General features: G+C 42.7%; 2 protein-coding genes across 8 annotated transcripts in view; one reads left to right on the top strand and one right to left on the bottom strand.

Annotated features, from left to right (window-relative positions):
• Positions 1-16403, bottom strand: part of ACACA (acetyl-CoA carboxylase alpha) — a 262049-nt gene extending 245646 nt beyond the window's left edge. The window contains exons 1-3 of one of the 4 annotated variants that reach the window (XM_054688839.1): positions 16278-16403; positions 15132-15391; positions 13457-13544 (exon numbers count right to left, since the gene is read on the bottom strand). In XM_054688839.1, the coding sequence (XP_054544814.1) occupies positions 13457-13488 (32 nt within the window). In that variant the 5' untranslated portion in view covers positions 13489-13544; positions 15132-15391; positions 16278-16403. The other 3 variants (XM_054688841.1, XM_037495224.2, XM_054688843.1) reach the window with 3 other exon arrangements.
• Positions 15688-23886, top strand: part of TADA2A (transcriptional adaptor 2A) — a 45089-nt gene continuing 36890 nt past the window's right edge. Inside the window, exons 1-2 of one of the 4 annotated variants that reach the window (XM_037495217.2) lie at positions 15688-15729; positions 17908-18029. In XM_037495217.2, coding sequence (XP_037351114.1) covers positions 18005-18029 — 25 coding nt within the window. In that variant the 5' untranslated portion in view covers positions 15688-15729; positions 17908-18004. Of the gene's footprint in view, positions 15730-15970; positions 16180-16210; positions 16526-17907; positions 18030-23886 lie in introns of those variants that run through there. The other 3 variants (XM_037495220.2, XM_037495219.2, XM_037495218.2) reach the window with 3 other exon arrangements.

Genomic DNA, 23886 nt, shown 5'->3' with positions numbered 1-23886 from the left:
CGGGCGGCAGGAGAGGTCTGCGCGCCATGTGGGACCCTCCTCTGGTGGCCGGGGAGCAGCCGGGGATCGAACCGCTGCGCCGCAGAGGTCGCCGGCAGCTTCGCAACCCAGCGCTCAACCGCCGCGCCACCGGGGAGGCCCCATCAGTGAGACATCTTGAATCCTCTCTTCTCTTACTGGGGGAGGTTTTTAAAAACCCAGAGATAGAGAGAGCAGGAGTAGGGAGATCATCCCTGTGGGCTTGGATGTGAACTTAGGGCCACAGACCACTTCATAGCAGGGCAGCAAGGTATTTATTGCAAATTTTTTCTCATTAAGTTACCACACTTAGTTTTTTCTGATTGTTAAAGTACATTCTCATTCTAACAATTTTTAGATAATACTGGAAAGTAGAGAGGACAAAAGAAAAAATCATACCTAATCATTTCTCCCAGAGATAACTACTGTTAATACTTTGATACACACACACAAAGACACATGTTACACAAAAAGAACCAGTACACAAATAACATCATACTCTTCATACCATTTAAAACCTGTTCCTTTCTTTTTTGGCATATATATACATATATATGTATACCTATATATTTGGCTAATCTATTAAGACTATATTTCTAGTTTGTACAAGTATTAAGTTGTTTTTTTTTTTTCAAACCTTAGAGACAACAGGAAACCATTCTATCTTTAATAAGGGTCATCCCAGGGCCTCCCTGGTGGCTCAAGGGGTTAAGATGCAACCCATGAAGCTGTCCACAGTCACTACAGCACGAGTTCAATCCCCGGCGAGGGAGCTATCCACATGGTGCAGCAGACCTCTCCTGTCTCACCCACTGCTACCCTCAGCAGTGTATTTCAGCTAGTCTGCCTGTTCTGTTCCCCACTCTGTCTCTGGTGAATCCTTTCACCAGCCCCCTCCACACACACCTCTGGACTATACCCAGTTCTTGTATGCATAAATAGATAAATCTTTAAAAAAAAAAAAAGTGTAGGGAAAGGTAAAAAATCAGACTTTTCTGCCCTCCTGCCATCAGGATAGATAATGGATCCTTGCGGTCCTGAATGCATGCCTGATGGCGGGCACCTGGAGTAGGGTGTGGGCGTATGTAGATGGGATTCACCTGGGCTAAGACTGGGTTTTTAAGGGTGGTGTCACGGGGACACCAGTAGAAGCTGAGAGTAGAAGCCAAGAACGAACAGAAGCCAAGAGAGAGAGAACCATGAGAGAGCAGAGAAGCAAGGTCACGAGAAAACACTGGAGAGCCCAGGTAGAGTGAAGACTTGCTAGGGGCTGGGAGGCCTGCCAGCCTCCCGGCCCCCCAGCCCCCCTACCTGCCATGTACCCAGTAAATCTCAATAAAAGCCTGCAAAAGCCACTGAGGGCTCCAGGACTCCTCCTTTACCCCATCTGCTGGATCAGAAAACCTGCCCTGTGGCCCATTCCTGCCCCTACAAAGGGTCATCCCAATACTTATTGACAGGTCTAAAGACTAAGGTAGGCAGTGGCTTAGAGAGAAAAGCCACATTCACAGAAACCTCCAACTTAAACTTTTGATGGTATCACTGAATGGTACTGATATATCAAAAAATTGATATATTTACATAATTTTTTAAAGCATGCCTTCATTCAATGTAAATACTTAAAGTAGACACCACTTTCATATCCCCATTTTCCCATGTCTTCATGTTTTAGATACCCCTGGAATCTCAAAAATCAAAGTGCCCGAGGGCTCTGGGCCCAAGCAGGTCCAAGCAGGTCATCAGCATCCCCCTTTTCTGAAGCCAAGGCTAGAGCAAGAGCAAACCCCCAGAGAGGGTCTGGCCCCATACTTTCTCCCACCTACTGCTTGTTTTGGAGCTTGTTTAAGAATCTTCCCTGGAAGATTTCCACCTGGGGCACTTTTCCTGTGTTTATGTCCAGAAGTAGACATTTTCCAAGGATGAGTTGCTCTGTGGACTTTTCATGAGGGGCTGCTAGGCGCTGCCTTTGGGGTCTGGCACTGGACATGTTGATAGTTTAGGACCCCTACTCCCTTCCCACTCTGTTCTCAGCTCCTGCCTCTGCTTTCCCTCCACTGTCAGAAAGGTCTCCATTTTCTGGGCCTCCCTGGTGGTGCAGGGTCTCAGCGCTCTCAAGCTATCTCAGCACTATAAAGTCTCAGAGCTATCAAACTATTGCTAACCACTGCAGCACGAGCAATCACTCACCACGGAGCTGACCCACATGGCTCAGCAGATCTCTCCTGTCTCGTCTGCTGCTCCCCTCAGCAGTGTATTTCAGCCAATCTGCCTGTTCTGCTTCCTACTCTGTCTCTGGTGAATCCTCTCACTCACACACCTCTGGCCTGTATCCCAGTTCTTGTATGTATAAATAAAATAAATCTTTCAAAGAAAGAAAGAATGGGCTCTATTTCCCGAGTTTATACAGTGAATAGTCCTAGGCCTCCTTGAGCCTGTTTTATCTACATTTCCTAATTCCCCATGTGTCTGTTGTGCCTGTTAGTTTGTAAAACCTTTATAGTACTTTGTATCCAACAAAGCATCAGGTTCACAGCAGATAATCAATTTGCTGATGACATTATAGGCTTAGCTCAGGGCAGCACAGCTGACTTCCTAGAAGATAGGGAGATAGCCTTTATTTTTAAATCAAAGCTGCTGTGGGTCACCAGCAGATACAAACCAATGTGGGACCATCCTGTAACTTCTTTTTTTTTTAATATTTTTATTTATTTTTATTTTTTTAAAGATATATTTATTTATTCATACAAGCACTGGGTACAGTCAGAAGCACGGGAGGGCGAGAGAATTCACCAGAGCCAGAGCGGGGAGCAGAGCAGGCAGAGGGACCGAAGTACACTGCTGAGGGGAGCAGCGGGCGGCAGGAGAGGTCTGCGCGCCATGCGGGACCCTCTTCTAGTGGCCGGGGAGCAGCCGGGGATCGAACCGGCGCCACAGAGGCTACGGGCAGCTTCGCAACCCAGCGCTCAACCGCTGCGCCACCGGGGGGGGGCCCATCCTGTAACTTCTGATTAACACTTGACTCCATCTTCCTAGAATTCTATTCTTTCTTTGAGGTTTCATTATCGTGTCATCATTCTCTTCCTGCTCCTTCTTACTCTTTTCTTTTCTTCTCTCTTATCTTGTGACTTGACTTGCCCAGTCATCCAATACTAGACACCTCACTTATCTGCATTCCTGGGGAACTTGCATCCTGGTCTGTACTTAAATTTCAGGCCCTGAAAGCATTTCTTTCACCTAACCCTCCATCCTGCGTGGTAGCACCAGATGTACTTAAAAATTTTTTTATTGGGCCTCCCCGGTGGCGCAGCGGTTGAGCGCTGGGTTGCGAAGCTGCCCGCGGCCTCTGCGGCGCCGGTTCGATCCCCGGCTGCTCCCCGGCCACCGGAGGAGGGTCCCACATGGCGCGCAGACCTCTCCTGCCGCCCGCTGCTCCCCTCAGCAGTGTACTTCGGTCCTTCTGCCTGCTCTGCTCCCCGCTCTGGCTCTGGTGAATTCTCTCACCCTCCCGCGCTTCTGACTGTACCCAGTGCATGTATAAACAAAACAAACAAACCAGCAAACAAATAAATAAAGCATGCCTCTATAAAAAAAAATTTTTTTTTATTGAGTTAATATTGGTTTACATCGTTGTTTCCACAAGAGACATGCACGATTTCCCTTTCAGGCACTGTTCCCATAGCGCACCCAGCAACAGGGGAACTTTTGAGTGTAATAGACCAGCGTTCAGCAGACGCATGTGAACTTGCGCCACCCAGTGGCTGAAGTTGCTAACTTCATCCTCTGAAAAAAAACAGTGGGCACAAATAATCAGACACACAATTAGCAAAACGTGAAGCCTGTACGACTGCCCCAAAGGAAACAAAAAATATTCACAAAAGCCGAATTTTAAGCTCCATCGTGGTCTCTATAGTGTAAGCTGATGTTGAGAAAACTCTCCAAGGATTTACACAGATCCCCCAACTACTCTGGAAAGGAAAAATAAATATAGCTGGTCATAGGTAAACTCCAAATTACCCCCTAGAAGAATCAAACATTCAACAGAGATACTAAGTTACAATCATTTTATATTTGATAATATGATTTTTACATTAAAAACTAAACATGGGATACTATCAGATAGCAATTTATTTCTTGACCGTGAGTATCCTTGGCTATGTCTATGTCCAGGGATATTATCGGCGAGTAGAATTCAGGGTTTGGACAGATACAAACATCTTCAACTTTGCTAGATGGCATATGACTCTCCAAAGTTGTTGCACCGAATACATTCCCACCAATAGTAAAGAGCCCCTATTATTCCACACCCTCCCTAACTTGAAAACCTCAGCCTGAAAGTCTTGCCAACCTCATGGCTGTCAACTAACATGCCATTGTGGTTCTCATGTGCATTTCCTGCTGAGCATCTTTCCATGTAGTTATTTGCCTTCAGGATTTGTCTTGTTTGTTTATAACCTCTCCCTTTTTTTTTTAATAGGGTTATTATTCTTTTTTATTGAGTTGTAGACTTCTAGTGTTCCTGCCTATCGTACAGGATATTACTCCTTTGTCTGTGGAAACCTGTTCCAATGGAAAGTGTACTTCTAATATAGTATTCCTCGACATGAAGATTTACATATAAATAAACAGCTGCCAGACTCTGAAGCTCTGGGGGGTCTAATTTGACTCCAAGAATCTGTTTTCTTTTTGCTTTCAATGGCTACATTTAAAAAGCTGTTCATGTTTATGCCCAAATGTTCCACAAAAATTAACGTATTTTAGAAGTTTTAGAAGGACTTCTAGGAGCCCCATCCTGAAGAAGCCTGCTTTACAAACACATACATGACAAGATAAAGTAGTTGACATGTTAACCATATTCATTTCTTTATGGTAGGAAAGAGGAAAAATGAGCAGTTCTCAAAAAACTACTATTATCTATCCTTGCCTTGTTCTGAAACTAAATCAGCTAAGTAACACAGAGGTTCAATTTCAGAATGATTTGTTTAGGTATTTTTTTTCTAGGCATTTGTAATGACTCCACAGCGTTGAAAAGAATTGCAACATGCAGGAATATCTAAACACCTGGGCCTATTGTCTATGAAAAGGCACTAACTCTCCAGGTGAGCCATGAAGCACTTTGCCCCACATTTTCATTTGTTTAAGCACAGAGAGGATGAACTTTGACAGGACAGATAGTCCTGTGCCAGAGAAGTCACACATCAGGGAAGTTGGCCTGGCCTCTTCTCTCTGCTGTGGTATCACTTTTACCCTACTAGATCTCCCCCCCTCCCCATCTAGAAAGAATCTGATTACCACACTATGTATTCAATAAAACCCTTTGACCCCAACAGGTTCATTATTCCTGCTGGATTAATTTTAAACCTTTTATCTCTGATTATAACCATAATATTAATAGCTAACATTTATTCACATCTATTTTTTTTAAGATTTATTTTTATTTAGTTATGCATACAAAAACTGGGGTGTAGGCCAGAGGGGGGGGGTGTATGGGAGGATTCACCAGAGACAGAGTGGGGAGCAGAACAGGCAGATCTACTGAAACACACTGCTGAGGGGAGCTATGGGGAGGAAGGAAGGGTCTGCTGAGCCATGTGGGTTAGCTCCCTGGCCATCATAGAACTCATGCTGAGACTTTAACCTGTGTGCCACCAGGGAGGCCCTGCCCATCTACTCTTGAAAAATAAAAGCTCTGTCTTCTGCTCAGGTAATGTTAGGAAACCAGTAGGTGAGGGAGCAGGTCATTGGCCTGCACTACCACAGCCTCAGGGGTCACCCCAGAGCCACTCTCTGGCCTCCCTTTAATATACACAGCTCTCAGCACTGAGAGCTTTTCAAAGTGAAAACTTGATCTTGTTCTTGCCATCCAGTGACTTGCCACAGCTATGAGGATGAAGCCCCAAAGCCTGAAGTCTACTACCGCAGCCCTTGGAAGCCTAGCCTGCCTCCCTCTCCAGTCTTCCCCGCTCCCTTCCCCTAACTCTGGTTTGGCCACAAGGACTAGCTTCCTTCTCCCTTGACTCAGGGCCTCTGCTGTTCTGTCTTGAACACTTTCCATGCCCTCACCCCGCTTCCCTTCCTTCACTGTGCCTTGCCTGTTGAATTCCTGCTCATCTTTCAGGTATTGGTTCAACAGTCACCTCTTTAGTAGAGCCTCCTTAGAAGACTTCCCAAAAGGCACCAGCTCCCCCTACTCACCCTTTCATGGGATTCATCTGTTAATAATTGTGCATGTCTGCGGCATTTGATTGACACTGCTGTCTCTCTAACAGCAGTGAGCGACATCAGGGGAGGAACCAGGTCTCTCTTTTACTCATACCACATCTATATTCCTAGGACTACATCTGATCATGCAGGATTTGGTACAGTAAAGTCCTCACGTGCATGTCACATCTTCCATAAGTTCTTAGAAACCGGCAACTTTAAGTGAAACAACATATAATGAAACCAATTTGACGAGACTCATTGATATAAACAAGAGATAAGTTTCTACCATGTGTGTCCAGTCATGAAATTCACCAAATGCCATAAACCACTTCTAATATGAAACCACAACTTATATTAATAATTAGTAGTTAGTATTAATAATTAGTAATAATACATGTTATTGTTTAATAATTCATTAGTCATTCATTTTCCAAACTGCTTATTCCAGTTCAGAGTTGCAGCTGGTCACAAACTCTCCCAGCAGCTCAGGATACAAAGTGGGGAACCACCCTAGACAGGACGCCCTTCGTTGCAGGGCACAATACACCTACACTCACTCAGACTGGGACCATTCAGATGCCAGATAAACCCAAAGTGCACACTGGGATGTGGGAAGGATCCAGAAGTCCCTGGAGAAAACCCACACAGACATAGGTAGTAGTGCAGACTCCATATAGACAGGGTCTCCCTCCCCACTCCCCTCCACACCCACCCCCCCACTTTTTTCCATCCACATTATCCATCAACAGGTTGAATAGAATGACATAGCTCCAGAGCCTGCTATAAATAACTGCCCTTCAGGAGAGAATAGACAGATGAGCACTGAACTGGCTCTCTTCCCTGAATCTCTTTTCTTTGAGGTTCCAGATCCCAGGAATTCAGGAGCCAGCTTTTCTGTCCTTTCCTCTTTTACAACAAGTCACCAGCCTGGCCTTCACGTCACTCTCTGAAATAGCTGCCATTATTATTTGCATTATACAGAAAAGTGGGGATCACAGATATTGCCAAGTCATAGACTGTGGACTGACAACTTTTATTGCTATTTCCTTTGAGAGACTGATCTCATCCTTTTTTTTTAATTAAGGGGAATATATATATATATATATGCATTAGCTCTTTGAGATATGAGTTACAACATTTTTTCCATTTTGCCAATGATATTTTGACATTGCTTAAGATGCTATTTGGCTCTGAAGAAATTCTGAGTTTTATGTCATCAAATGATTAAACCCTGCTTTTGTACCTTCTGTATTATGAGTCAGTTACAAAGCTTTTCCTCCCCCTACACCTAGATTATAAAGCAATTTTCACATAATTTAGTACTTTTACAGTTTTAAATTTTTATTTACATAGTTAATCCACTTAGAGTTTATCCTGTGTGAGGAACAGATTGATGTTTATCTTCTCCCAACACATCTTTCACACACTTCAAACTCAACAATCCCCAACAAAATCTGCTCTTATCCCTTTACAGCTGCTTTTCACCCTAATGTCCCTTTTTCAGTGAATCACACCATCCTCCATCCAGTCAACCAAGCTGGACCTTTGAGAATCATCTTTACTTCCACCATCTTACTCCCCGCCCCCAAATCAATTACTTTTTTTTTTTTAAAGATTTATTTATTTGGGCCTTCCTGGTGGCGCAAGGCATTAAGCAACGCACTATGAAGCAATCCATAGCCTCTGCAGCACGAGTTCGTTCCCCAGCCTGTCAGGGAGCAACCCACGTGGCGCAGCAGACCTCTCCTGTCTTGCCCACTGCTCCCCTCAGCAGTGTATTTCAGTCAGTCTGCCTGTTCTGTTCCCCACTCTGTCTCTGGTGATTCCTCTCAGCCCCCCGCATCTCTGGCCTGTACCCCAGCTCTTGTATGCATAAATAAATAAACCTTTAAAAAAAGATTTATTTATACATACAAGAACTGGGGTACAGACCAGAGGTGTGGGAGGGTGAGAGAATTCACCAGAGTCAGAGTGGGGAGCAGAATAGGCAGACTGACCGAAGACACTGCTGAGACACAGCTGCAGGGAGCAGAGGGATGGAAGATACTGCTGAGACAAGCAGCGGGCAAGGCAGGAGAGGTATGCCACACCATGTAGGTTTCTCCCTAGTCTTTCGGGAATCGAACCCACGCTACAGAGGCTGTGGACAGCTTCACGGAGCTGCACTCAACCCCCTGCGCCACTGCCACAGGGGAGGCCCCATCAATTACTTCTTAAACACCTTAAACCCATTTCTTTTTTCTCATCTTTATTCCAAAGGTGTTAGTTTGACCCTCTTCATCTCTTCTTTGGACAGCTGCCACACCTAGTCTTTCATATTGCTAATTTTTAGTTCGCACCATTGCCAGAGAGTTAGGTCTAAAACCCCAAATAATGATAACGCCACTTCCCAATTCAAAATGCTTCACTGGCTCTCCATGGCCTCTGGAGTAAGATGCAAAATCCACTAAGGTCTGACCTCTCTCTACTCATGCAACTTCAAGAACAGAGGTCCTTTTCTTTCTTACTCTCTGTAGGCCAGTCATAAAGACTAAACTAGCCGGGCAATGTCATGCTTCTGGTCTTTGAATAACATGTTGTTTCTGTCTGACATTTTTTCCCCTTCCCATTCCTCTTAAATTATCACTTCCTTAATTCTCCCTAGGATTGACAGAAGCCTTCTTAAAGTCCCCGTTGTAACTAGCCCATCTTGTCACAGCCATTTTATCTTGTATGGTAATTATTTTTTAGCATATTTGTCTCCCCAACTAGACAGTGAACTTCTCTTTGAAGATGCAGACTATTTTATTTGTCTTTGATTCCTTAATAATGAGTGGTACAGTCCTTAGCCCTCCATAAATATTTATAGATGAGGTTATGAACACATAAGAATGCTCTAAAAGTTTCAAATAAAAAGGTACATTCAGTAGGTTGACTTGTAGAAGGGTAGTAAGCTCTCTGGCAGAAGGTCTTTGAGGTTGTTTTTGTCTTAGAAACCCAACTGTACCCAACTGTTCCACAGAGCTATTATTTAGGAATAGATCCACATTAATCATGCTCATATGTAAAATGATAAATTTACTAATTTGCAACTGGAAATATAACTGTCCTATGTACAGAAATACTGCCCTCTGAACAACTAGCTTGTCTTGGGCCTAAGGCAGCCTATATGGGAAGCTGCATTAGTCTTGAGTCATTGTTTAACCATGTACTCTCAATGGAGGTGGACAAAATCTTACACTTGAGGGGTTATAAAAAAACCCTTACTTTGTTATGCATAAAGTACAGATATACATATAGTACATTAACAATTACATGGCATATCTAAAAAGGCTCTTTAGGATTGGCAATAATGACAAAAAGGTTGAGAAACACCAGATTAACCCCTGTATTGATCTTTAAATTGTGTGACTTTAGTTCTAAAATTCAAATATTTGATAGCATTAGGTTGACCTTGTGTTTCTTTAATACAATAGCCTTTAATTGAGCAATGATGCTTGAAATTCATTGGCCAAGACTATCTTCCTTGAATGAGCACTAAAAAGGTGAATTTCAACAGGCTTCAATCTTTTACTACAAACTTCTCCTGATTGCAGGTTGACTCACTCTCCATCTGGACATGCTGTGCATATTCTGTATTTCTCAGGAGCCATGCTAGTTCCTAAAACCACTTTACACATCTCAGCTGGAATCCATAACCTTCCACAGTGACATAAGGTAATTGTTAGGGGTTGTGAGTAGAAGTTTAAATCTCTCTGCCTGCTTACATTCTCCAAGCATTGTTTCTGCATCAGTAAAGTGGGAATAATAAAACCTCCCTTAAAGGGATTTAAAGAACTAAAATGAGAGATTATATACAGAGAGCCTTAAGCAGCAGCTATTTTTAGTAGCAAGCTGGGAGGAGAACTCTACTGTGTCATTCTGAAGAGTATGTATGTGTGTGTGAGTGCATGATTAAATAGTCAAGGGTTTCAGAGAAAACTGTTGTCCTTGGCATGATTACAGAATCTAGAAAATTAATAAAGTGAGCAGACAAACACTAAAAAATGTGTTTGGCTATGTAAAAATAACCAATTATAGTCATTTAGGTAAATAGTTTAACAACTAAGGCCTAATTATCATGCAGCACAATAACAATTACACATGTCATTAAATATGCATCAGATTAACCTTGTAAGTTTTATTTGATTACAATAGTAAAGTATTCACCATGTAGTCTAAGGAGCAGTATTTAGTTAATTGTTCCTAATGTGTAAGTCTGTTCACTATTTACATTAATTAAGTAGGAGAGGTCCTAGTTTGTTCTGCATTTGAGGTAAGGCTGGATTATCTGACTTGATTGCAACTATGACCTGTGACATACTGTACACTCTCCTACACTCTCCTTTGTAAAGTGAGGAAGATACTGAAGAAGCAGGCAGAAAGAGAAATATTGTTTCATTGTGTGATGTCCTGGGAACCTATACCTTCCAGTAGATAGTTCATGAAGAAGAACTTTTTTTTTTTGCATAGAAGAACTAGAGTGTAGGCCAGAGGTGCAGGGGGTGAAAGGATTCACCAGAGACAGAGTGGGGAGCAGAACAGGCAGATTTACTGAGATAAACTGCTAAGGGGAGCAACAGGTGAGACAGGAGAGGTCTGCTGTGCCAAATGTGGGTTAGCTCCCCGGCTAGGGATGGAACTCAGGCTGTGGTACTGACAGCACTGAGACTTAACCCCTAGACCACCAGGGAGGTCCCCACCTAGAAAAACTTCTAAACAAGCCCCAGGGTCATCCTATGGAACACTTCTAGAATTACAATTATAATGCATTTGACTCCCACCATGTAATAGGTACAATATATATATCATTATATCCTTATAAAACTCTTATGAATTAGGTATTATTTTCATTTTAGATGAGGAGGAAAAAGGTATGGAAAGATAACAACTTTCTAAGTTCTTGAAGTTACAAAGGCATAGAGACAGGATTCACATTCAGGAAATCTCCACCGTCCATATTTTTCAATGATATTAAATGGTGCCAGGTTCTTTAAAAATTGTATTTCAAACATTTATTGGATACTTATTGGTTGCAAAAGAGTATAGATTGCCTGCCATCAAATGATGCTAAATACTTTAGGAGCCTGTTCTGACAGTAAAAAGGTGGAGGCCCTGGAGATGAGGCTGAAAAGCATGCAGCTAGGCCACCTAGTAGGCATTTAAAATTTTTCTGATAAACAGAAGTCTCTCCCAACAATGCATTCCTAGTTGGCCCAACTTTTGGATTCTACTCAATGCCTGGTGACTCATGAGACAGATATCCTGTCCTCTGTGTAGATCAAAAGGAAGGGCAGAGTGGCGAAGAAGGGGCAGGAGAGAAGAATAGCAAACTCTGCTTCACTGTGATGGCATTATGAAACCCTCATACCTGCAACTCCACTTTTTTTGTTGTTGTTTTTTAAAGATTTATTTTATTTATACATCCAAGAACTGGGGTATAGCCCAGAGGTACGGTGGGGGGGAGGGTTCACCAGAGATAGAGTGCGGAGCAGAACAGGCGGATCTACTGAAAACACTGTGAAGGGGACCAGCAGGTCACACAGGAAAGGTCTGCGGTGCCATGTGGGTCAGCTCCCTGGCTAGGGATTGGAACACGTGTTGCAGTGGCTGCCGATAGCTTCATTGTGCTGAGACTTAACCCCTTATGCCACCAGGGAGGCCTCAACTCTTCAGTTTTAAATAGTCAAAGGTAGCTTACTAGTTACGTTTGGACAGACCTGGCTTTAATTCTGGTTGTGCAGCTAGTAACTGAAAGGCTTTGGCCAAGTGGTTCTTCCAGTGTAAAGTGGGATGCAGCAGGGCCTTTTTGCAGAAATTTTCCCCCCACTCTGTTCACCTTGGAGATCCTTAGGCCCTAGATCCTTGGTTACCTAGAAGCACACTTTTCATTTCTTTAAGTTGATTAGCAGGGTGCTTCAAGCCTTCTTTGGCAGACTGCTTAGGTCGGGGTGGATCAAGTGAAGTAAGTTGAGGATTGATTCTCTAATGCCTTTGATCACCAAGGGAGAAGTATGAAAGGATGTAGCGAGGAGGGCAGAAGGAGGAGGGCAATGCCCCTGAATGCAAGAGGCAGCAGCAGAGGCTGAAGAGGCTGAACCAGGCCAGGAAAATGCCTTGCTGGGTGACCAAGAGAGCTGTAACCCTCGAGGCTCAGGCCTTCTGTGGGAGAAGCCCTCTCTAATGAGTCTATACCAGGGAGAGGCCGTGTAATTGGCAAGCCCTCTTCTGCAAAACCTAAATCTTGGACTAATTTACACAGACTGGGTACAGCCCAGGGCGTAAAGGGAGGAAGTAGAAATCTGGAAGGTAGAGTTAAACTTTGAAGAGTTTCTGTTTTTATCTATCTGTACACCCAACTACAAAGAGTTACCTCGGTTATAGGAAAAATGTAGGTTAGATGAGATAAAATTTACAGTCTTTCCCACTTAGGACATAGAAAGTAACTAACAATGGCAAGAATTCTTTCCATAGGGAGGGAGGCTGAGAAACTGCACTTCTGATTCTAACCACAGAAGTTTAGTAACTGAAGAAGCGTTATTAGGATGTTTGAACTCAGTCAGTGGTAAATATGTTACAGAGCCTGAAGACAGGACACAATTTTCCACACCAGGCTTCTCTTTCAAAAGTCAATGTTCTTAGGTAAAAGTAGAAGGGCCTGGAGTCTGTCCTGGAGGCCAGTCTTCAAATATACTAGCCAACATGAACTAGTTATGTCTGTTCACAAAAGGTGTTTTTTTCCAGGTGCCTTTATAGACACGTTTGGTGAGGAGAGGAACAAGGGCACTTAGTCATCTGACAGGCTAAATACAGGGTGCGTCCGAAGCTAACAAAGGCTATTTAACCCCAACTTTGGGGACTCAGAAGTGAGGCATAGGTCAAAGGAAAGGAAACCTGGAAGCAACATTGGTGCATAAGGGGAAAAGGAGGAACTTCCCCTCTGGCTAAAGAATGAAGTATGAGACAGGATGGTGATGACAAAGAAATAGGAAGACACTGACCTGTGAAAGGCCTTCTACAAAGAGAGGCCATATGATATATTGTATGAATTGAGATATTTCTGAGTGAAATGAAACAAGATCACTAATTATGTGGAAACAACAGACATAAACCAGGGGTGTCCTCAGAAAATCGAGACTTAAGATCACCCTGCGTTTCGGCCCTGTTCCCGAACTGGGATCTGCAGTGAAAGCACAGATGGCATGTCTTCTCTTTTTACCTTATACATTTTGCCTGAGTGACTCCATCCATACCTTTGCCTTTACTTGCTCTTTCACAAACATGCGTCCAGGATGCACTTCTGGGCACTGAGGTTGCAAAGAAGAAAAGACAGTATGTGTCCTCAAGCTCTGTCTAAAGAAGACACACATCCAAAACAACAACTGCAAGCGATTCTAATACACTTAGACAATTTTAGCTCTGGCCTCTCCCCTGAATTCTAAACTCATAGATGTCATTTTCACTCAGATTGCAAAGCACAGATTGAAAACAGAACTTCTAATTTCTCTTTCATATCAGTTCTTTCTTCAGCTGGTCTTATAAATGATGTCACGCTCCACCTCATTGCTGAAGGCAAGAATTCAAGAAAGAATTGCCTTAATCAGTGTTATCCTACCTCTTGCTGGGCATTTAATTTTTCCACATCTTTCTCAAACATAGAGACCAAAATGGGGCTTACAATTCTAATAAGGGTCTAACATTATTGGAAGTGGACAGGGCAATTTTAACATCTCTACCATCTCTCTCCATATAGCTGCCAGATGGATCCTTTTAAACAAATCTCCTTACTCCTCTGCTGTCAGTCCTTTCATTTCTATCAGATACCAATAAAATTAAAAGTCCACCCATTGTTTACCCAAGTATAATCTGGCTGCTGGCTCTGTTTTCCATCTTATTTCTGTAATTTGCTGTGCTCCAGCCACGTGGTTGGCCTGGCTTCTCCTCCAACATGCCGAGTAAGTCTATATCTCAAGGCTATTGCAATTGCCAGAAGTTACCCTCTAGAAATCCACACAGCTGCCTCTCTCTCATTAAATGATTAGATTTCTATTTATACGCTCATCCATTAAGAGGTCGTCCTTAAGTAGGTCTTAAGGTAGATATATCTCTATCAAAACAGCATCTCACATCACATTCATCCCTTTATCCTGATGAACTTCCTTCCACAAAACTTGCCACATTACTGGATATTATGTTACTGGCATTTAGTGATACATTAGCTGTATTGATCACTGTCAGTCTCCCTCACTATGAGGCAGAGACTGCTTTGTTCACTGCATTTAGAAATGTGCACTGCATCTAGAAATGTAGGCTCATTAAAAATTTGTTGGATGAATGAAGAGCTTTTCAGGATACATCAAAATGTAAAACTACTCTAATAAAACCTATGTTTTGACATGAGGCACAGAAAAATGTCTGGAAGAGTTGTATTCCAATACGTTAACTACTTTACATGGCTGGAACTGTTTTCACAATTTTGCTCTTTGTGAATTTTCTGATTTTTTTTTTTTTTTACAATGAACTTGTTACTCATATACTAAAATGAATACAGAGGACAGAGAGCATACATGAATTCTAAGAGGTCAGGGAAAATTATCAAGGATCAACTTCTAAACAGATGTAACAGCATATGGTTAAGATAAAACACGGTTTGAATGCATTTCCCCAACACACTCTCTAGCAGTGTGATCCCAAATTATTTATACGGCCGAGTGTAAATGTCTTCACCTAGAAAATTGGGATAATAATAGTGCCTACCTCTTCAGGTTGTTTTTGAAGATTAAATGAGATCATGTATGTAACCTGCTTTGTACAATGCCTGGCATGCAGTAAGTACTCGACAACTGGTAGCTATTATAATAATTAGTACAGTAATAAGAGATGTTGGGACATACCTAGCCCTCAAGAGTGACATCAGAGTGGACCACCACATCCTGTCATCACTGCGCCTCAATCTGGGCATCTGAAGCCCAAAGAGGGGATGGTTCTTTCCAAAAGAAGATAATTTCGACGTTCCAGAAGCATCTGAATAAGACGTACCCTGTTCACCCTCAAACCATTCAGTCTGGTTAATCCATGGGCAGCACTGTAAGACCCAGAGTCCAGAGGCTGCTCGGCGTTTGAGGGCCCAGCCCCTTGGCCTCAATTTCCTTCGCTGCAACAGAAGGGAGTGGGAATGTTAAAAACACAAAAGCAGGACAGCTGTGGGCCCGCACCACCTCACCGCTCTGGGGGTGGGGGGTGTCAACTGGCATCGCGCTCTGGCTAGCCTCTGGCACCCCGCAAGGCGGATCACTGGTTGGACCCAGAAATCTGGCAAGTCAAAAAAGTCAGAGGCAGATCGAGGCCAGGGATTCCACAGAGGGGCGCGGGCGCAGGGGCAGAGGCCCAGGGGCGGGGCGCGCGGCGGGGCGGCGCGGACACGAGCACGCAGCCCCGGGGGCGCGCGCGCGGCCGGCGGCTCCTCAGGGCGGAGGAGGGGGACGCGGCGAGGTGAGGCACGAGGCGCAGCCCGGCGGGCGGGCGGCAGCGGCGGGGCGCGAGCCCTTCTACCGGGCCGCGGGGAAGGCGGGGGCCGCGGGAGTTAGCGGGGGGCGCCGCGGGCCCCGGCGGCCGGCGGAGACGTGGCGGGCGGAGACGTGGCGGGCGGGCCGCGCCGCAGGGGAGGGCAGTGCGGGTCTGGCCTGCGCCCTCCGGCCCCGCCCCGCGCCGCGCCCGGCGCTTGCGCCCGGTGGGCCACCCGGGGTGTCCCCGCCTCGGTGTTCGGGTCTCGGGAATGGAGCGCCCAGTTATCCTAGTAACAGCCACGGGGTGTCATGCCCCGGGCCGACCTCTGCCTTTGAGTGTTCAAGTAGGCCTTCCAGGTGTGTCAGCCGCGTGTAGAGCGGAGGCCGAGGAGCAGGTGGAATGACTTGCCGAGGTCGTACAGGTGATGAGAACAAAGTGAGGACCTGAGCTTTATGTGGACAAGTCCAAAGTGTGCCCCTCTCCTCTGCACCCCGCTGAATGCTGGCCCTCAGGGTGCCAACCTTCTCCCATACCTTCTCCCATTGACTTCTTTGCGTTTGGCAGCTGTTAGTTGGCGCTAGTGCCCATGGTGTCTCGGATGTGGTGTCAGAAATGTCTATTATGAGGGCAGGGGAGGAAGAAGGAAGATTCTGCTGATTGCAACATTGTGTTTATGACGCGAGTGTTTTATCAGGCTTTATTCTACACATCCTTTCCTTGAGCATTTCTGTTAACCTCGGTTGAAATCACTGCTGTTCACTACCTATAAGACATTGTGCAGGTAACACAATCTTTCCTGTCTTTCGAAAAAGCAGTGTGCCTCAGAACGGGGTGAGAATTCAGTTTATCCCATACAGTGATACCAGAGTACCCGGCACGGGAGATTTTCAATAAATGTTGGCCCTTACTTTATTGTCGAGTGCACAGTACCCCCTTGCTAAACTCGTTTTTCTTCAATCACTAACATTTTCTGTGACACCACCCCACGTGCTCCTTCCCCTCCCAAAAAGACAAGTTCATTTACAGCCATGTTGTCTGAGTGTTACCTACATTTAATGATGAATGATTCCCCAAGCTAAAAATACCAGGAGACAGAAGTCACTCCAGGAGAACTAAAGATGAATTAACCTTTTGTAGAACTGACAGTTATTTGCCCATTACATTTGTGTCCATTGTTTCTTTCTGTGTGCTTCCTACTCTAAGGCATACAGATTGGTATTGGATGTAGTCTCTGCTTTTAGTCTAGAATAGTTGGGAAAATATGCATTAAGAAATAATCCTTACAAAGTAAAATGTGAAAAATGTCAGAAAAGAGAAATGAAAAGCTATGGGGTATTTAGAAAAAGAGGGATGTTTCTTAGTATAAAGTATGACTCCTGCCTTTCAGAAGATACTTTCTACAATGTACATATCTATTAAATATTTGTTCAAGGAGTAAATTTGTGAAGAAATACATGTTGTAATAGATAGAATTCCTGGGTTTCCAGTAACAGAAACTCATTCAAGTTTTTTTGGAAAGACAGAAATAAGAAAAGAACAAAACAGTTAGGCTACTGGTGGAGATGGGGATCTCAACAGCCAGAACTCATGGACCAAATTCTTTGATGAGTGAATGACTGTCCTTGAATATCTTACTCAAGATTCAGATTTCAGTTAGTAAAGATGTGGTAAGATGTGGTTGCTTTAGTTGTTTACTTGCTTTAGTTGTTTAGTTGTTAGTGGTTGCTTTAGTTGCTTTAGTTGTTTGCTTTAGTTGCTTTAGTTGTGTAGTTGTAGGGATTGGAGTATTGGGATTGGCAGCACCATCAGAACCATATAAAATGTGGGAGGATCTGTTTTTCCAAAGGAAAAAGGAGAGATGTGATGCTGGGCAGAGAAAAGTAGCAGTTGTTTATTAGAGATTTGTTTATTAAGGGCTCACAGTGGGCCGGACATCATGGTACATTATCTATATGAGTTGTGATATTGAATCCTTAGAAAAATTCTAGGATGTAGATACTGTATCATACCATTTTACAGAGGAGGAAATAGACATATAAAGGTAAAATAATTGACTTAGCATACAAAGTTAGGATGTAGTCGAGTTGAGTGTGTTTCATTATCTTTTTCTTTAACTTGTGCCTTGGAATTGTTTTCTGACCCATGTGCCACTTCTGTTCATAGGGTGGTCATCACGCTTTGGTATGTGTGTTGGTGACTTCTGAAATCCTAAAGGAGCTCTGCATTGTGGATCAAAGCCTCCATCTTTGTCAATTAGGAAATGGACCGCTTGGGCTCCTTTAGCAGTAAGTACTGTGGAAACAAGTCCCAGATGAATATTAAGAGCAAACTGAGTAGAAGTTGATCAAAAAAGAAAAATAAACACTTTGAGATTAAACAACAAGACCTCGTGAATCTGATCATAAAGGGAAGAGAATATCTCATCAAAATAAAATCAACCAATACTTTATTGATTGTCACTAAACATAATGGCACAGATATATCACCCTAGGTCTTAAAACTAAATTCAGATGAACTAGGCATAGTATGATTAACCTGTAATAGATTTTTTCAAAAGCAGTTGGATTTCTCTAGATCAATGATATTTTAGATAACTTGATAAAGAAATAATGTTAGTGGTAGAATATAGGAAATTCCTTTCCCCTTTTTAGGTGGAACTTTGTTCTAAGAATAAACCTTAATATAATCAGAGAAAAAAGGCAACTTAATTATATTTTATAACTATTTTACAACTAAGGAAAACAATTATACTGCTTTTTCTCTGATTCAAGATAAGAGATTTGGCAGAAATAGAGACCCGTTATTAGATGTTAGTAGTGTCCCAAAGAGAAGAATCAGAAAGGCACATTTGGGGTATTGTTTCCTGTTCAGCAGTTTCTAAAGGGATTCTAATTTATTTGCTCCTTGACTAGCCCTATTTACATTTACAGAATGAAGTATTCAAACACATCTAGTTCAGATTTCTCATTTTACATATGGAGGAAAAAACCTAAATGAATATCCACCCCCCCCCCCCTTTCTCATTTTGGTTTGTCTGGTCTTATTTCTATTCCTCTTTGGTGATAATTTTGAAAAAACAATTAAGATGTCCATTTGAGTTTTCCCCTGTATAATTTCTATTTTTTCCCCTTACATATAATAAGGGAGACATGTTTCCATAGGGAGACATTTTCAGACCATAAATATATCTTGTTCCTTATCAGAATTTCTCCCTGGATTTAGCATCCATTGATGATTCTGGCCTGATTCAATGTTTACTGTGATGGTTGCAAAATGATGAGGTTTTTTAAATCCTCTAAGTCAGCACTCTGTATTTACTAATTAGTCCTTAGCATTCTACTATAATCAAAAGACTCGTATCCTGCTTATTGATTTATCAGTATGAACACATGAATTACTATTTTTGTAGTGTTTTTTAAATTCATTATCATACTTAACTATTTTGCTTCTCAGAGTATCCTGATTTGACCTCTGTGAGCCCCTTCGAACTTGTTCCTGCATCCTTGTGACATGCCCCCATCACTTTTGACCATTTCCTTAACTTTTGGCATATCTGCATGTTCCAGGTACATTTTGTACCTCCTCTGTCCTAGCCCTGGAATCAGCCACTTCTCTGACTCACTCTGGTTCCTCTTAGAGAGGGATGACGTTAGAAGCCAAGATCTGGTCACTGCTTATTTTTTTTAAAGATTTATATATTTATGCATACAATAACTGGGGTACAGGCCAGAGGTATGAGGGGTGAGAGGATCCACCAGAGACAGAGTGGGGAACAGAACAGGCAGATCGACTGAAATACACTGCTGAGGGGAGCAGCGGGTGAGTCAGGAGAGGTCTGCTGCACCATGTGGGTAGCTGGGGATTGAACTCATGCTTCAGTGGCAGTGGAGAACTTCGTAGGTTGCGTCTTAACCCCTTGTGCCACCAGGGAGGCTCTGGTCACTGCTTATTGCTCTTAGATTTACCTCTTGCCTCTTTTGGCCCATAGGGCTAGGAAATTTTTGTGTGTGCATGCAGTATATAAATATATGCACACATATAATCCTAAATACATGCATATTCTCACATAATTTTTTTTTAGAAATCAGGAGTTCACTTTAATGGTTACTCTAATTCATCCTCATAGACTTTTTTTCTACTTCCCCCATTGTTTATATGTCCTTTCCTCAATGAGAATCCTGACTCCCAAAAACATTAGCACGTTTACTAAGTCTTTTAATACATACAAAATAATTTCAGAATTACTTTGCACATAAACTGTTGAAAACCCATCTATTTCAACAAGTTCAAGATTTGTTTGCAATTATTCCCTCTACTACCCCAAACTGAAAGTATCTGTTACATGTTTATAAGTTATTTGAATTGGTTGTTTTATTTTTTTCTCTTTTTAATGTGGTGATAGTATTCTCTTGGAATATTGTTGGGTTCATCTCTCTCATTCTGCTTTCAGTTTTTCCTTCCCATACTGTATTAATTTTTGTAATTTATAAAACATAAATATGCTTTCAAAATCAAAACTATACAAAAAGATATATTTGGAGAGTTGTCACTCTTTCCTTCATCTCTTCCACTCCATTCCATTCCCTATTCCCCAATCCCTTGTAAATACTTGCTTCTTTGTTGTCTAGTTTTTGTATCCTGTGTTTCTTTTTGCAAAGATAGGCAGATGGCATGGTTTTGGTTCCCCCCCCATAATTTCTTATAGAAAAGATTGAATACTCTGTACACTCTTTTGCACTTTGGCTTTTGGTGTGTGTTTTTTTTTCCCTTCATTTGACATTATCTCCTGAAAATACTGTTAGTTTATAGAGATTTTCCTTATTCCTTTTCGTAGCTGCATAATACTCCATCATGTGGATGTACCATAGTTTGTTAACTACTATATAGTGCTTGGACATCTTACATAGTGCTTTGTGAGTACAGATGATGTCCTAATGCATAACCTTGGCATATGTGTTTTGTGTTCTTGGAGATGTATATTCAGGGTGAATTCCTAGGTATGGGATTGCTAGATCAAAAGATAAATGGGGGCCTCCCGATGGTGCAGCGGTTGAGCGCTGGGTTGCGAAGCTGCCTGCAGCCTCTGCAGCGTCGGTTCGATCCCCGGCCGCTGGGCGAGGGTCCCACTTGGCACGCAGACCTCTCCTGCTGCCCGCTGCTCCCCTCAGCAGTGTACTTCTTCAGTCTGCCTGTTCTGCTCTCTGCTCTGGCTCTGGTGAATTCTTTCACCCTCCCGCGCTTCTGACTGCACCCCAGTGCTTGTATAAATAAAAAAATAAATAAATCTAAAAAAAAAAAAAAAAAAAAAAAAACCAAAAAAAGATAAATGGAAGCATAGTTTTATTTAGATATTGCTAAATGACTCTCAATAGTTATGCCATTTTGTATTCTTATCAGCAATATATGAGAATGACTATTTTCCCATAGCCTTTTTTCTTTCTTTCTTTCTTTTTAAGATTTATTTATTTATTTATACAAGTACTGGGTATAGTCAGAAGCATGGGAGGGTGAGAGAATTCACCAGAACCAGAGCAGAGAGCAGAACAGGCAGAAGTACACTGCTGAGGGGAGCAGTGGGTATGGCAGGAGAGGTCTGCGGGCCATGTGGGACCCTAACCGGTGCCTGGGGATCGAACCAGTGCTGCAGAGGCTGTGGGCAGCTTTGCTGCCCAGCGCTCAACTGCCGCGCCACCAGGGAAGACCCGTTCCCATAGCCTTAATAATAAAAGTAATGTTATCGAGCTTTTGATTTTTGGTAATTTGATGGGTAAGAAGTTATATCCAGTGTAGATTGTTCTTACTATGAGTGAAGTTGAGTGCCTTTTCATATGTATAAGGACCATTTTTAATCTTTTTTTTTTTTTTTAATTATCTCCATGTCTTTTGCAATAGGATTTTTGGCCCCCCTTTTTTTTCTGTCAATTTTTTAAAAGTTCTTTATATGTTAGAGATTTTAGTCCTTTATCTGTCATATGTTTGCAAATATTTTCTTACTGTATATTTACTTCTTTGCTCTGCTTATGGTATTTTTTTTTCCCCTAAAGATTTATTTATTTATTTATATAAGCACTGGGTACAGTCAGAAGCGCGGGAGGGTGAGAGAATTCACCAGAGCCAGGGAGGGGAGCAGAGCAGGCAGAAGGACCCAAGTACACTGCTGAGGGGAGCAGCAGGCGGCAGGAGAGGTCTGCGCGCCATGCCGGTGGCCGGGGAGCAGCCGGGAATCGAACCAGCACTGCAGAGGCTGCGGGCAGCTTCGCAACCAGCGCTCAACCACTGCGCCACCTGGGAGGAGGCCCCTGGTATTTTCTCTAATCAAGAAAGAGTTACTAGTTTTGTTTATGCAGTCAAATTTATTAACCCTTTATGTGTCTGGATTTTGAATGATGACTTAAAACTCTTTTTTCCTAAGTTATAGAAAAGTTGTAAAATACCTTTTGAAGGACAGTCTTATTATGTATCTAAAAGCTCCAAAGGCCTTAATAACTCTATTTACCCTCAACAATTCTTATTCTAGGAAGTTATATATCCTGAGGAACAAAATGTGAAAAATGTACATATGCAAATGTTGATCTCAGCTTTTGTTATAATAGTGATAAATTGGAACAACATAAATGTCCACCAGTAGAGAACTGGTTATATTAGTTCTCAACTTAATGACTGGGATCAAAAGTGATTTCTTTTTAAAATATTTTTAAAGCCCCTTTTGTTATTTGGAAATGAAATACACAGACAATGTAACATATCTACACCCATGATTTCAAAGAAATAAAAATAATACCCTAACTATAATAGAAAGGATAAATAAGGGAAAAGTAACTTATAATGAAATAGCACAGTTTGTAATAACATGTATCTCAGTATGTTTAGACATGATTATAGTAGAAAACATAATGACATGAAGAGTCAGATGCTTGTACCCATATGTTGAGTCACTGTGCATCTTACAACTACAGATGCAGAATGATGCAGGTATACTGTATTAGTGACTCAGAAGTACTGCAAACTTGAATGACTCCTGGTAAAGTTCCAAGCAAAACAACACATAATCTCTTGAAGTACATGCAGTTGCCTTCTTGGAAATTTCAATACATATTGAAACTATCGGAAATGTTTTGTTTTATATGTATTCCCGAATTAGTTTCTAGCCTCATGTACTTATGAATGTCTAGTTGAATGTCTGTTCAGATATTTGCAAGCACGCAGGGCTTAGGCCAGTTCTTTGCTAGATGGGAATGTATTGAGCATCGCAGAACCTAATGTCCCTGGGCCCTGCCGGTGAGATTCCAGTCGTGTGCCTCGTTGCTGTGACAATAAAAAGCACCTCCTCAGATTTTCAAAATGCCTTCCTAGTGGCCATTAGACTAGATAATTAACAATTTAATTCATTAAAAAGAATAAGGAAGGGCCTCCCCGGTGGCGCAGCGGCCCGCGGCCTCTGCGGCGCCGGTTCGATCCCCGGCTGCTCCCCTACCCCGGAGGAGGGTCCCACATGGCGCGCAGACCTCTTCTGCTGCCCGCTGCTCCCCTCAGCAGTGTACTTTGGTCCTTCTGCCTGCTGTGCTCCCCGTTCTGGCTCTAGTGAATTCTCTCACTCTCCCGCGCTTCTGACTGTACCCAGTGCATGTATAAACAAAACAAACAAACAAACAAATAAATAAAACATGCCTCTATTAAAAAAAAAAGAATAAGGAAGAGCTATGTATATTATCATAAAAGATGTTCACAATATATTATCAAGTGGAAAAAAAACAGGGTACGAAACACCATGTACCATATCTCAGTTGAAAGGTTGGAAATCAGGGCCTCCCCTGTGGCGCAGCGGTTGAGCGCTGGGTTGCGAAGTTGCCCGCAGCCTCTGCAGCGCCAGTTCGTTCCCCGGCTGCTCCCCGGCCACCGGAGGAGGGTCCCACATGGCGCGCAGACCTCTCCTGCCGCCCGCTGCTCCCCTCAGCAGTGTACTTCGGTCCTTCTGCCTGCTCTGCTCCCCGCTCTGGCTCTGGTGAATTCTCTCACCCTCCCATGCTTCTGACTGTACCCAGTGCATGTATAAACAAAACAAACAAACGAATAAATAAATAAATAAAAAACATGCCTCTATTAAAAAAAAAAAAAAAAAAAGAAAGGTTGGAAATCAAAGGA

Source organism: Talpa occidentalis, unplaced genomic scaffold, assembly GCF_014898055.3.
Source record: "Talpa occidentalis isolate TD23 unplaced genomic scaffold, MPIMG_talOcc4v2.1 talOcc4.7, whole genome shotgun sequence".
NCBI lineage: Eukaryota > Metazoa > Chordata > Mammalia > Eulipotyphla > Talpidae > Talpa > Talpa occidentalis.
This window is presented reverse-complemented; position numbering and strand designations above follow the sequence as displayed.